We start from the raw sequence: 13,583 nt of genomic DNA on the forward strand, positions 1-13,583 counted from the left end.
GCTCTTCAATGTGTATGGAGAATATATTTTGCAACTATTTTATTTTATTTTTTAGAGAATTTAAATACTAATTTACATAAAATAAAAAAGTCAATAAAAAAATCATAAAAATACCAATATTAACTTAAACAGTAAACCATGCATGTAAATTATAGAGAAAGGAGTAGGCTTTCGTTTAAAACAAAAATTAGAATTATGGTATTTGTATTTATTTCAAAAAGGTACATCAAAGACAGTCAATTTAACATTGTAAGGATAGGTACACCCGACTCCCCTTAAGGGGACCCTTTCCCCCACCTACCGTACGAAGTAAATATTTACTCTCTCTGAACAAGGAGTAAAGAAAGGCATACACATGTTTTAATTTTAAAGAACCACTAAAAGATTTACAAGAAAAATAAAGTGCGTGTGCCAATGGAAAGTTATGGTAGAAATTAATGCTACTCGAAATTTGAAAAAATTATACCAAATGTGGATAAATGTTACTGATAACAAGGTCAGTTACTGAAAACAATATCATGACATTATCTTATATTTTCAAAATGGCGGCCGTAAGAACTATTAAACTTTGAATATTTTAAAAAACCAGCGGTGTTATCTTAAGAACTACAAGAATAACAGTTTGTAGAGGATATTATCATAAATCTAATGACAAGAAATATTTTAATGGAATAAATAAATAATTGGTTTAGAGCAGATTTACTGTGACAAGACATGGCCCACTTTGAGAGCTGCCTTTATTCAGTTTGTATTGTTGGCTGTACACTGAGAACCTCAATGTGGGCCATGTCTTGTCACAGTAAATCTGCTCTAAACCAATTATTTATTATTCGATTTAAATTATTTTGGTGTCATTAGATTTGCGATAATATCCTCTAAAAACTGTTATTCGTGTAATGTTTTAGAAGAACTGCTGGTTATTAAGATATTCAAAGTTTAAAAGTTTAATGGCCGCCATTTTAAAATACTATAGATAATTTCATGATAATTGTTTCGGTAATTGGCTTTGATATTAATAAATATTTCAACCAAATTTGGTATAATTAAACGTATTACTTTTTAAGATATTGATTGTTTTCTAAAAGACACATACAGACAGACAGATGGGAAAGTAAGCAACAGAGACCCATTTTCATATGGTGAAATATATTTGTATTGAAATGAGCAATAACGTGGTATACACCTTTGTCCAGGCAGTTACGGGATACCCTGTACAATTTGACGAGGGGTATTCCTAGATCCCTTTCTCCATCAATGTATTTTTACCTCTGGTCTGTAAATGGGCATTACTTAAATAACCCTGTATAAATAAACTCCTAAGTGAAATAGTAGTAGAGGTTCTAAAAATATGTTCAAATCTTCATTAAAATTTTTCTTTCATTACTTTGCAAAACTTACACAACTCATACCTCCGGACCTTACACCCTCCCCCCTCCCGGTCTACACCACTGATTATACTACCTCACACGCTTTGGGTCACAATAAAAATTACCGTTGTTCACGATATAGTTTGAAGAATTCGGTAATGTGGCCTTTTGCGGTATTTCAACTCATTTACAGCTCGGCTGTAACAAACCCATTGTTGTTGTGAATGTGCAGATCGTGCCTTATCAGTAACATTAAACCGAGGTTATCAGTTTCTGCAAGCCGAGCGAGCAGAATGTCTGCAGTGGTTCTCGGTAATACACCAGAGTGAGTCATCCAGTGTAACTCTTATTTCGAGATCATCGTGTTCTTTTATGGGTCAACAGAAAACTAGTGTAGCCCAGTGTCGTGCCCTATACGGATATATTATACACACTTTTCATATCCATTATGTATATATGATTTTTAGGATAACGGATTTTTTAATCGTATTAGTCTGCAAAATTCTAATTTATATGTATGTAGTAAACTTATGTTCCTATGGAGTTTAGTTTTATCCCTACTAATATTATAAATGCGAATGTAAGTTTGTTTGTTACGCTTTCACGTGAAAACTACTTAACCGATTTTACTGAAATTTAACATGGACATTTTTGCGGTTCCTGGAATGAATGTAGGCCTATTCTTATTTCAAAAACCCTCCGGGCTATGCCCCACTGGTCTTAAAACAAACAAAAAATAAATCGCATCTTGATTTCTACAGTTGTGTAATATTATTGAATGAGCCTGTAATATGAACCAACTGTTCTATGTAAACATTCTCAATTTGTTGTAATAGTTTGTAAATTTTCAGTAACAATATATTTTAACGCCGATTCAGATTTCAGCGATTATGCAAGTACTAATCTACCTTAGAAACTGTCCTAACACATAAGAAGGACAGGCTTTGACTCCGAAGTCACCCTTTGAAGCAGTCGACAAGATGAAATTTTGCTGGACCGTTCTTTTGAACTAATGTACCAATTCCAGCTCTAAATGTTCTATAATATTTAAAAACTTTTACTATAAATTTAAAGACTTATATAAAACCCTTCTTAGTTCTTTTTTGACAGAAGTAAGCTTCTCTGATCTGTGATATATTTTCTTGATCAGGAATCAAAACAAAACGAACTATGGAACAAAACATACTTAGAATGAAAGAAAATACAATGGTCGTAATTTTAAAATTTTTGACGTATTTTTTTGATTGTGGCAACAAGGCAAACTCAAAATTGGCGCCGGAAATATAATTCACCTAAACTAGCAGTAAGTGCAACGCCTACTAAATTGCGTGCAAAACAGCGGATAACTGCTAGCAATGCATATATAAGAGACAATGTCTAACCTTTACTTTTTATAGACTGTTATCGAACCTAAATTATTAGTTGTGTTTTGATAAAAGTAGGGTTTTTAGAGCATATATATATATATATATATATATATATATATATATATATATATATATATATATATATATATATATATATTATCAGCAATGGGACAAAAATTAATAACATCGAAGTAAATTGCAATCACCATAAATATACACTTTTAAAAACATTTTCTTGGTTTTGGCAACAAGGGAAACTCAACATTGGCGTCGGAAATATAATTCGCTCATACAGGTGCAAAAATTGTGTGCGAAGCCGCGGGTAACTGCCGGTTATACTACTTTTCAGTTAATTAATATCATATGTATTTTACCAGTGACAAACTTTATGTCATAGCGTTTTTTCATATTCTATGAGTTCAGATCCATGGGTATGTATGATTTTTAGGGTTACGGATTTCTTACTCGTAATAATTAGTCTACAAAATTTCATTTTATATGTATGTAGTAGTTCATATGAAATTTAGTTTGATCTATATATAAATAAAGGAATTCATAAAAGTACTTTTCACACAATCTCACAAATAACTTCAAGGGTTACTTGAATACCAATACATTTTGTAGAACTCCCTTGCCGGATTTCTCAAGAACAGTTCTCGCAGGTTGGCGACTCTAGCGACACTAATGGAATGTTTACCCGAGAAGAGACTATCCTAGCGTGAGTCGTGAAGGTGATTGATTGCGCAAGACGAGGCGAGGCTGATAACCACGAGTGTGTGTGACTGATAGCTGATAGCGATGGGTGACGAGCAAGGCAGTGAGGCGGAGATGGGCAACAGACACGGGCCGGGCAAGAAGAAGAAGAAGGCGTACGTGAGTAACGGCGACGGCGAGGTGAGCGACGCAGAGAGCGACTACAGGTACGTGTCGATCATCGACGTGAACCCGCCGCCGTCGCAGTACGGCAGCGCCGCGGAGGAGTCGCTGTACCGCTCCATAGAGGTCAACTCGCCGAACGGACACAACGGCGAGGTTTCGGTGAGCGCGAACAGCGGCGAAGTGCTCAAGTGCAGTGTGATCATAGGCGAGCAGCCGCTGGAGAACGGGCACTCAGTCAGTAGGATCTCGGTGAACGGTGATTTCGACAAGTTCATGATGGATCCGGCCGAACACTTCCGGACGCCCAACGGGTCCTCGTCGTTCATCGAGGGCGTGTCCGACGGCGAGCCGTCGGAGGAGATCAATGGGGTGCAGGAAAGACTCCCCGGACTGGACTCCGTGGACGGTTCGCTCCAGGAGGAGGTGGAACGGGTGGTCCGGGAGAAGCTCAAGAGACAGCGCAGCGGCAGCAGTGACTACTGGAATCACGACGACTCCGACGACCACTGCATCGTCGATTTCCTGGACAAGATAAACGACCACGTATGTATAAAAATTGTTGAATGTTTTAAAAATACGTTCTATCTTGCCTAGACGTAAACAGTATCGTTTTGTTGCTAAAATATCGTGAAGGAAACAGGATTCTTGCCGGACATTTGCCATCGTTCTGTGATACAAAATATCAGTAACACTACGTTTCGAGATATGCAATCTGATCTCTTCTTCGGGTAGTACTTGTTAATACAGAAGAGGTCAAATTGCAGATCTCGAAACGTAGTGTTCATGGCAAATGTCCGGAAAATCCTGTTTCCTTCCTTCACAATCCTTTCATCGTCAAAAACAAGCTTCGAACAAAGAAAAATACATTTGTATGCCAAAATAACATGAAAGTAAAAAAGCATCTAATAGGGCTGTAAATCGCGTTTCTTCCCCCCCCCCTCGCCCCCTTCTTTTATCTTTAAGTCTCAAACAATCTTAACAGTTAAACCTTTGTTGTCCTACCTCTGTTCAAATTATGTCTAAACAACTTGTCCAGCTCTTGATTCGTTCTAAAATTAGTCCTAGTTGCTTTAGAAATTTAATATAGCAGGCTTGCAACCTGCTCTTTTAATAAAGTATAATACTAAAGTCGAAATGGCTGTACGATGAAAAGGCGAAAGCTTTATTGATTGCAGAACAACCAGATTCCATATTTGTTTCTCTTTAATTAGTCATGCATTTAAACTTTAAAGTTAAGACTTTTCTGAAATGTAATTTTTTTGTGATTTGAAGCCCTGTAGCCCCAATCCGAAATTGTTGGACCACATTACTTCAGGCTTATTTCTTTGCTTGCAAAAAAGTCGTGCTTAAACCTCGGCTCCCCTGGGTACCCAGTTGAGAAGTACTGGTTTCTAACTTTCATTCATGAAAATGCCCGATTCCTTAAGTACTTGTTTTGCAACCTTTAAATGCAACTCGGTGCAAGTATTGAAGTATCTTAGATGAATGCAGGTGTAATCAAACCCCTATTCATGCCAGATGTGAAAAACAACCCAATGCTCCATGTAAGGTATGGAAATACACATTTCCATAATCGTTGTGCTGTGTTGTGCACACCTGTCGTAGTGAGCTGACGGCCGGACGAGGTTGTGCTAGTTTTGCAATGCAAAGCATAGTGAACGTGAACGTCATTGTCTCGAGACGTAGCGTAGGCGTCGAGAGTTGACGATAATTGGCTGCATGGTTCCGACTGCCTGCCTGCCCCATGACACGTAACAAACAGCTGTTTTTTGCTATCAGCTGATCGTCGCCATACGGTTGTGCAATCTTGACTCACAGCTGATCATTCTGCAGCTGCGTTAATATAGTTTCTGATAATAGATAAGCGTAATTCTATAGTCAATAGTTAATTATTTATTGCGGAAATAAAATACACATTTGTGTAGGAAACGTCAAACAATCGTGGACAAATCGTGTGTGACTTGCTGGGTAATAATCATCTTTAAAACACAAATAAAATAAAATTTATTTCAGAATTTACAAGCAAACATAGCGACGAGTTGATTTTTTTTGTTGCTTTGCACAGCGGTATTATAATAATGAACATATTAATAATAATAAACAATAATTTTGTATACTGTTAAAACAGTTACTGTATCTCAAATCTAAAATATAAAAAAACAACTGTATTTTGTTGGCCGCAGACCTCATAAATTATTCCACAATACTGAATAATCTGGTTATTTTAATATCAAATCGTTATAAAAACTAAATAAGGTATGTTATTTGCTATAGAATAAATCATTGAATTGAACATAATTAATTACTAACGTTAATTAAAAGTTAAATTTAGGTTATTAGTGGTGTTAAGAACCATCGGAGATAGGAGGTGAAACGGCATTAGGCAGTCATAGTATTAATTAATATGTAAATAATACGAAGCAAACTTAAAAAACTTAGTTTTTCGTCAGTTAAACAGTGCTATGGGCGACGTAATGTAACACTGTTACAGTTGTAATGAATAAGTAACAACGTCAGAATTCAAACTGAACTAATCATATTAGGAATATAGCTTAAAAATGTGTTTAAATGAAATGAAATGAAATATGCCTTTATTTAAGAGGCGGAGTTAGGGCTATTTAGCCCTCTCTACCACTCAACCTCCCCTTATGGTCTACCCTTATGGTCAACCTGTAATGGTTTTTGTTTTGTTTAATACAACTAATAAGAATAAGATAAGATCTTTAATGATCATTAGACATTACATGCAATAGATCACGTCAGAATAACAGCAAAATAATATCAAAACAATGTAAATTATACAGTCCATCGATAGAAGACACAATAGTCTACATGCAAAAGTTTATTATAATACAATATGTTAGTGAGACAAAAGTGTACTATTTTAGCAGAACAATACACTAAACAACTATCCCATTGATGTCAAATGAATAAAACTCTGATAAGTCATAAAATGGCCTTTCTACCGGCCACTTATAAATAACCGTTTTAAATTTACTCTATGTAACACTCTGAGCATTAAAAGGTAGTTTATTGAATAGATTAATTCAAACGGCCACATATGAAGTTTGAATTTTAGAAAGCCTTGTGAAAGGTTTGCTGATCAGGTTAGCGCCCCGAGTATTGTGAATATGAATGTGCTTATTTAGTGTGAGGTTTTGAAAATGATTTTTGACATGGATCAAGCTGTAAGAAATCTAAAGATTGATAACAGTTAAAATGGCTTCTGTTTTAAAAATCGGATTACAATGAGCTTTGAAATTAGCATCCGCTATAACTCTCATGGCTTTTAAAATTTGCGACATTAAAATTGTATCAATGCCAGATGCATTGCCCCACAAGAGCAGACCATAACTACTGTAATGATGCTCTGAAACAGTGCAAAGTAAACCATTCTTAACACCTTTAAACACTTTTGTATTTTTTTATTGGTACAATCTACATCTCTTCAGGTACTTGTAAAGGTTATGGTCTACAATTACCTGAGATGGATTCTTCAAATCTGAGATGAACGTTGTACCAAAAAAAGTGTTCAAAGGTGTATTCTTATTAGTTGAACGATTCAGGTTCACCTGTCTCTAAGCAAACAATGTTGGATTTGTGATGTACATAGATAGACACAATTATCTTGTTTCTAAAGATAGCAGGTTATTTTCAGCTCCGATTATCTCGTTGCGATAGCGGTCAGCTGATGGCGATTTGAACGGTATGGCGTCTCGCACTTGACCTACTTGTGGTTCCTTTGTCAGAGCTGTTGGTATTGTTGCTTGTAAGCGCTGATAAACGGCACAATGGTTCGACCGAAACGACAAATTATTATTGTTCGGACGGAAACTTTCAAAGACGACGTGACACTAGTCAGTGTTTAAATTGTGTTCGTTTTGATTCCGATCCATTCAGCCCCTAAGAAAGTGCTGAATTAACATTACCACATTTCTGTAAGCATACCTTTTTGAACTCAGTAGGTGGAAAGGTCCTGTCTCAAAATAAGTACTGGTGAGAAAAGAAAGAAAGAAATTCTTTATTTAAACAGTTATTAAAAGCCACATATTATTGTCAATTAAACGTTTATATTACTTTTTGCACGCGTAAAACTTTTGCATGTAGGTTTAAAATATATTGTAATTTCTCATATTCTAATTATTAATCTGAGATATTTTTCATGTTGTTAGTAAAGTTCGTTATTTGATTGGTTAGCACTCGATATTTACGACCTTGTTGCAGAGTGTTTTACGTATCAGCTTATCACCTTCGAGAGAGCCTGGGACGTACGTATTCATGATTATGACGCGAAATTTTTACAAATAACAATAACAGAATGTTTCCGAGCTAGAGTTTTGCGCCCAAAAAAATAATCCTATCTATACGTGCTTCATTGTTTGTTATTAAAAGTTGACCACGTATTCAAGAATTATCCTAAACTTGACGTATAGGTAGGTACTGAGTAGACTAATTGTGATTTGTTCTTCAGTCTGAAATAAATTTAATATTTTTATTTTTCACATATTTCGACATATTGGAACTGTTTTCTGATTGAATGTAGCAGTGGTACAGAGTTATAATTATTACAAGTATCTTGTAAACTTATTTTGAAAAAATAAGCTTTTAACGAATGGGAACGTTTTTATAGGAGAAAACTCTGCGACTTTAAAAGCATTTAAAATTGCAATAAGCTGTTGATTTACCATTATTGACGTAGCAGGTAAAGTGCACGCGAACATCTTGTTGTTGCCATATCTGCATCGTAATCGTGTGCAGTAAACCCAGTTACGGGGCTTTGTGACCTCAGGTGCCAGATGGGACATGAAACAGTAGTCACTTGTTTATGGAGCTCCTGGCGTAACCCGTCTCTATGACTATAGTAGTACGGCCCTGACCATCCTTTGGATGGAGCAAGATTTGGCAACACTGGGCATTGTTAGTGTAGATACGTTTAAAGTATAGAATTAGTTACATTTATATCTAATCGGTGTTTACAAATTGTGAGTCCAAATTCAACATTATTTCAAAAATCAAGAGTGCGTTTCATACCAGTCACCTGTGTTGAAGTTGAATTTAACGACTATTCATTTGATTGTAGAACGTATTCGAACTTTGATTTCGATACTCCGGTATCATCGATACAAGTTTTACTATCGATGCTGAGGTGGTAATCGAATAATGCGTATTTTATAGTTCTCCGATTAGATTATTATTGCATTAAATATCGATACAGAGAGTCCAATTTTCGAACTATATGACTTCGTGTTCAGTAAGGCATCAATGTAAACGTATTTTTGCGTAGTTTTTGACGCGTAGACGTAATTTGTACAAACTAGCTGAGTATTGAGTATTCTGTAAGGCTTGTGTACGGCATGTTATGAGACGGTGACAAACTAATGCGCAGGCCTGTGATATGCAGTCGCTGCGCAGTGCGTTAATGACGTCATCTGCGCACGCGCAGCGCGCCTGACGGTCCGCGTAAATTTTGCAACACTTAGTACAAATTTTTAATTGGCTCGAGCATGGACGATACTGACACGACTGTGGTTTTAAGTGCGTTATTGTTAATTTTGGCTGAGGATTCTAAACGTTAAAGAAAGCTCCATAAATGGTGAATAATTAACCTATATAAGAAACAGGGCGGCTCAGAACTGTTACTTGATATGAAATCTACGGAAATTATCAGACAATGCAAGAACTTTACACGAATGTCTAAGTCTTACACGAATGGGGAAAGATACTTATGGAACCGCTCTTGCTGGTCTATTCCCAGCAGCGGCTAAGAAAGTCTGGATAATTAGAGGGATGACTTCCTAAGTGACTTCGAATATCATCTTACGAAGAGCAAATTGAGTACGAGAAGAGCAAATTAAACTTTGCTTCTGCAACACTCCTCTGTTTCTATCTCCGACCACGCGTCATCTTTTAATTCTTTTCTAAAATAATTAACGTCACCTGAATTTCACAATACTGAATAATTTTGCTATCAAATCTTCTATTGGTCGTACAATTTCACGTATCATGGAAAACGTCATAATTTATTCTAAAATTTTGAACACTCGCACTGCATTTCCCCCAATTCCAAACCTACAACATTGGTCATTTATCCCTCCCCAATATCAACCCACTTCCAGCGCTGGAGTCAGTCATCGAATTGGGCGGTCTCCCAGTTAAACGCCAGAAACTCGTCAACGCTGTAGAATTCATTTGACACCAGAAAGCGTTTCAAACGAGCTTTTGACGCCTTGGGCGTTCGGGAAGTTTTCATAGAATTGGGCAATCTGTTCATGAAATGAACACTTGCTCCTAAACCACCGTTCTGTGTCTTCCAATACGGTAGCTATCTCTGCCTCGAGTCTCATACCTGTTTACGTCATAGCACATTTAGACATACTGAACTACAAAGTTGTTTCCGAAATGTAGATACTGGGCAAAGTCAACAGTTGCAATTTGTTGAATAACGTCTTGCACGAGCCTCTGAAATTCAATTTTGCGATAACGCAAATAGCTTTTTTTGGCTAGTCTAGCGCCGGCTTTAGAGTCAAGTCCGTCCTGACTTTGTATGAGTGAACTATGACTAACTAGACAGGGTCGTGCGTTGTTGCCGAGGTTGCAAATAACAGTGATCTCCGTGTAGAGATATACCGGCCTTACTGTGGCTACACTCGCCTTGGGTATTTATCACAGGCACTTTCACCCCACACTCCCTTATACGGCGATGCCCTCAGTGAGTGTACTGAGTGATATATCACACTCGCCGTTTAGAGTCTGGGTGTACCTGCTTTCATAGTCTTAAACATTGTTCGACTCATAAAAGAAGTTATTAGCCTTCCACGAATGGCTGTACATCAGTACGTAGATATAGTATACATACAGTGGTGGCCAGAGGCGTAACTAGTGGGGGGGGATGAAAGGGATAGAACCTCCTCCCCCATAGTTAAAAAATTGCATCATTATTTGTACTGCATCAGTGAAATTTGTTTGGAAAAAACACACCACCAAAGACAAGACCTAGCTACACTACTGATAATGGAAATATCCTGTACCACTTCTCTCTTGGAATTCCACACCAAGTATTTGGTAAGGATTGCTTTTTTTAGTTTTTAAGGCTGAAATTCTGGTTAGGCATAGTTAAAATTTGCTTATTGTATCCAGCAAATAAAAGTAGGAACATTCATCAGCGGCAACCACTTTTACTTTTTTATATAACACTAAATATTGGCAGCAAAGAAAAGCCAACATTGAACAGTGGTAGCTTCTTTAAAGGTTAACAAATCCAAATGATTCTGGAAGTATGGGAGTGCCGATGGCCGAGTGGTCTGACGTTGGGGACTTTGGGTCTGAGTTAGAGATAGCGTAGGTTGAATCCTGTATGTGACCCTTGCACTTTTTATCAGTACCATGTACTGTATCGACTCTTCCCCTTGTTCTGTTTGATAAGATCCTCGCACAGGCCAGTGGCCTATGAGGACGGGCAGAATAAGGCTTAAGGCTTAAAAGGGGATCGGCTTCTCCTTAAAATAAATTGCTGTAACAGCAAAATTAATAAACTGGAATAACATGTTAATATTCCAATGATTCATATTATTGTCAGTGAAGCAAACTTACATTTTTGCATTTTAATTCAACAACAAAATAGAGTTTTATAGATTATGTTCTCTCTCTCTCTCTCTCTCTGTAGTTTTATTTCATCTTGTGTTTAGTTTTGGTTGATGTCCTCTTTAGTTGTCTTGGGCTGAAATCATGTTACAGAATGAAATCTAGGAGTTCGGTTAGCACTAATTTAGTATTACTAATAGTAATAAAGTATGCTCTCAGAAATTGATAGGTTGGTTATCATGAGTCAGATAAAGGCCTAGGAGAATTAATTCAGAGGAATTAATACTGATCATTGACCTACCTTATGAATCAAGTTAAAAACCTTTGAACCTATTCTGCAGGTCAATCCTCTAATTTACCACATACAGTGGGAGGAGCCAATTGAAGTTTGCAATGACAAATTCAAGAATGACATGTTCAAGCATTGACCCACAGATGTCTAAACTTAAAAGTGTTAGATATTTCATTGAATGACACAACTTTCATTGTCCAACCATGTTGGCTCAGAGGAAATCTCAGGTCATTGAAAACTGACTGATTTTACTAAAATTATGTCTATGAGTAAAATATGTTCCATGTTAAACATTTCCATGAAAGGTAGGCCACCCACCCCCAGTCTGTCTACTGGATTTTTACAGTGCCTCATCACTTGAATAGATTTAGGTGCTCGTTCCAACCTGAAATTCTTTTCTGGATTCAATTCTAAAAGTTAGCTGTGATTTAACATTTGAGGCTAGTTATTTTGATGATATTGCCTTCTTTAAATACAAATTCACTGTGATTTTTAAACAATCAAAATCCATTTGACCAACTGATTGTTCTGAAAAAGGTAACGCCTATGAAATATTGCTTAGTCCGAACAGCACTTGTGAACCTCTTTGTGAATTCAGTTGATACTTTGGTATTTGCAATGAGGCCTGTTGGTTTCACTTGGCACATCAGTACTAGGCTCAGCTGCGTATTTGTGTCTTGGCACCCACATTGTCGAAAAAAAAACCTGGAAGACTCAATCATTGTGAGGGCTTTCAGCGTAAGTCACTCAAAGCTCAATTCTGTCCGGTTCTAAAGTCAATAAAATATTAAGTTTTGGACCTTGATTTTGGTGTGTATCAACTTTAACTGTTGCAGAAATTTTAAATGCAGATATTTAATTAACAGTATTGTAATAAACAATCTAATTAATTGGCTGTGAATTGTGTTACTAGTTACAGCCAAGGGCTATCCTGGGATTTTAAGTTTACAAGTCCATGAGACTCTTTGAATAACTAAGGCCAGAAAGAAATCCAAACCTCAGCAAAATCATTTTAAGCTTCTCAGAATGTAGCAAGTTCCTTCTTACAACAATCAGAAACATTAATAGAAACAAGGATCCACTATCATTTAGTATAGTTATAATGACACAATACTTTATTAGTTGGTTTATTTGTGAGTTGACAGAGTGAAATGGCTAAATCCTGGTATTGTGTTCAGTTTTATTAGAAATCCATTTGTGTGTTCATCCAGATGTTAATTGATGGGTCAGTTGTCAATTGTGATTTTCAAAAAGCAAAGGAATTCTGTGGGAAAAGTAGAGTAGTATATGGTGACAGATAGGTGAAGGTGCCAGTTTGAGTGTTTATAAGTAGGTCTGCCAAGCTGATAGAAGTGGGTTGAGTGGGTAGGTGGGGTCAGATAACAGCTGATAGCTGAAACATTCTGCCTCTCTGACTCTGACCCTCACAGTCTGTCACTCCCTCTCCTCTAAGGGTGTCCTGCAAGGTTAGTTTAGTTTACACTTCACTTTTAAGCTGATGATTTAAGTTATATTACTTGTGTAGAGCTGATTTTGTGAAATTATTTTTCCTCTGAAAGTGATTTGATTTGTTCTATCCGAGCAGGAATGATCCCGTTTAGGTTTACCCAATATTGCAATAAGTTAAAACCAAAACGTTGAGTTATGAACAAACTGTCTCGTTCAAATAATGTTAAAAGAAACTAATATTATTATTGTTCTTTGTATAACAGCTTTTAAAATTATTTATTGTTTATACCACCTAAATGGTTTTGTTCTCGATAACGTTTTGACTTTCTATAATTGTGTAAGAAGCGTTCGTAATTTTTTCAAGATTTATATGATAGGCTATATAATACTTCCTTTGAGTATATACATACAATGTATACTTATCGTGGTAGATATAATTCTTCTATGATAGATTAATCAAAGAAAATAAATAAGGAAATAACTAATAAATATATTTTTTAATGCTTATAATTGGTACGAACTAAAAAAATTATTGTTTTTTAAATGTCAACAATAAAAAGCGTTTCTTGTTAAATTACTTGTCTAAACATGTTAACATACCAATAACAGTAATGTTGATGTAAAAGACATTATTTACTTATTATCAAT

At 36.2% G+C, this 13,583-nt stretch overlaps 1 protein-coding gene across 2 annotated transcripts in view; it reads left to right on the top strand.

Moving 5' to 3' along the window:
- Positions 1–13,583, top strand: part of LOC124366384 (leucine-rich repeat flightless-interacting protein 2) — an 80,073-nt gene that overhangs the window by 24,313 nt on the left and 42,177 nt on the right. The window contains exon 2 of one of the 2 annotated variants that reach the window (XM_046822900.1): positions 3,359–4,156. In XM_046822900.1, the coding sequence (XP_046678856.1) occupies positions 3,533–4,156 (624 nt within the window). In that variant the 5' untranslated portion in view covers positions 3,359–3,532. The remainder of the gene's footprint in view (positions 1–3,358; positions 4,157–13,583) is intronic. The other variant, XM_046822902.1, reaches the window with a different exon arrangement.

The sequence above is a fragment of the Homalodisca vitripennis genome, chromosome 7 (assembly GCF_021130785.1).
Source record: "Homalodisca vitripennis isolate AUS2020 chromosome 7, UT_GWSS_2.1, whole genome shotgun sequence".
Taxonomy (NCBI): domain Eukaryota; kingdom Metazoa; phylum Arthropoda; class Insecta; order Hemiptera; family Cicadellidae; genus Homalodisca; species Homalodisca vitripennis.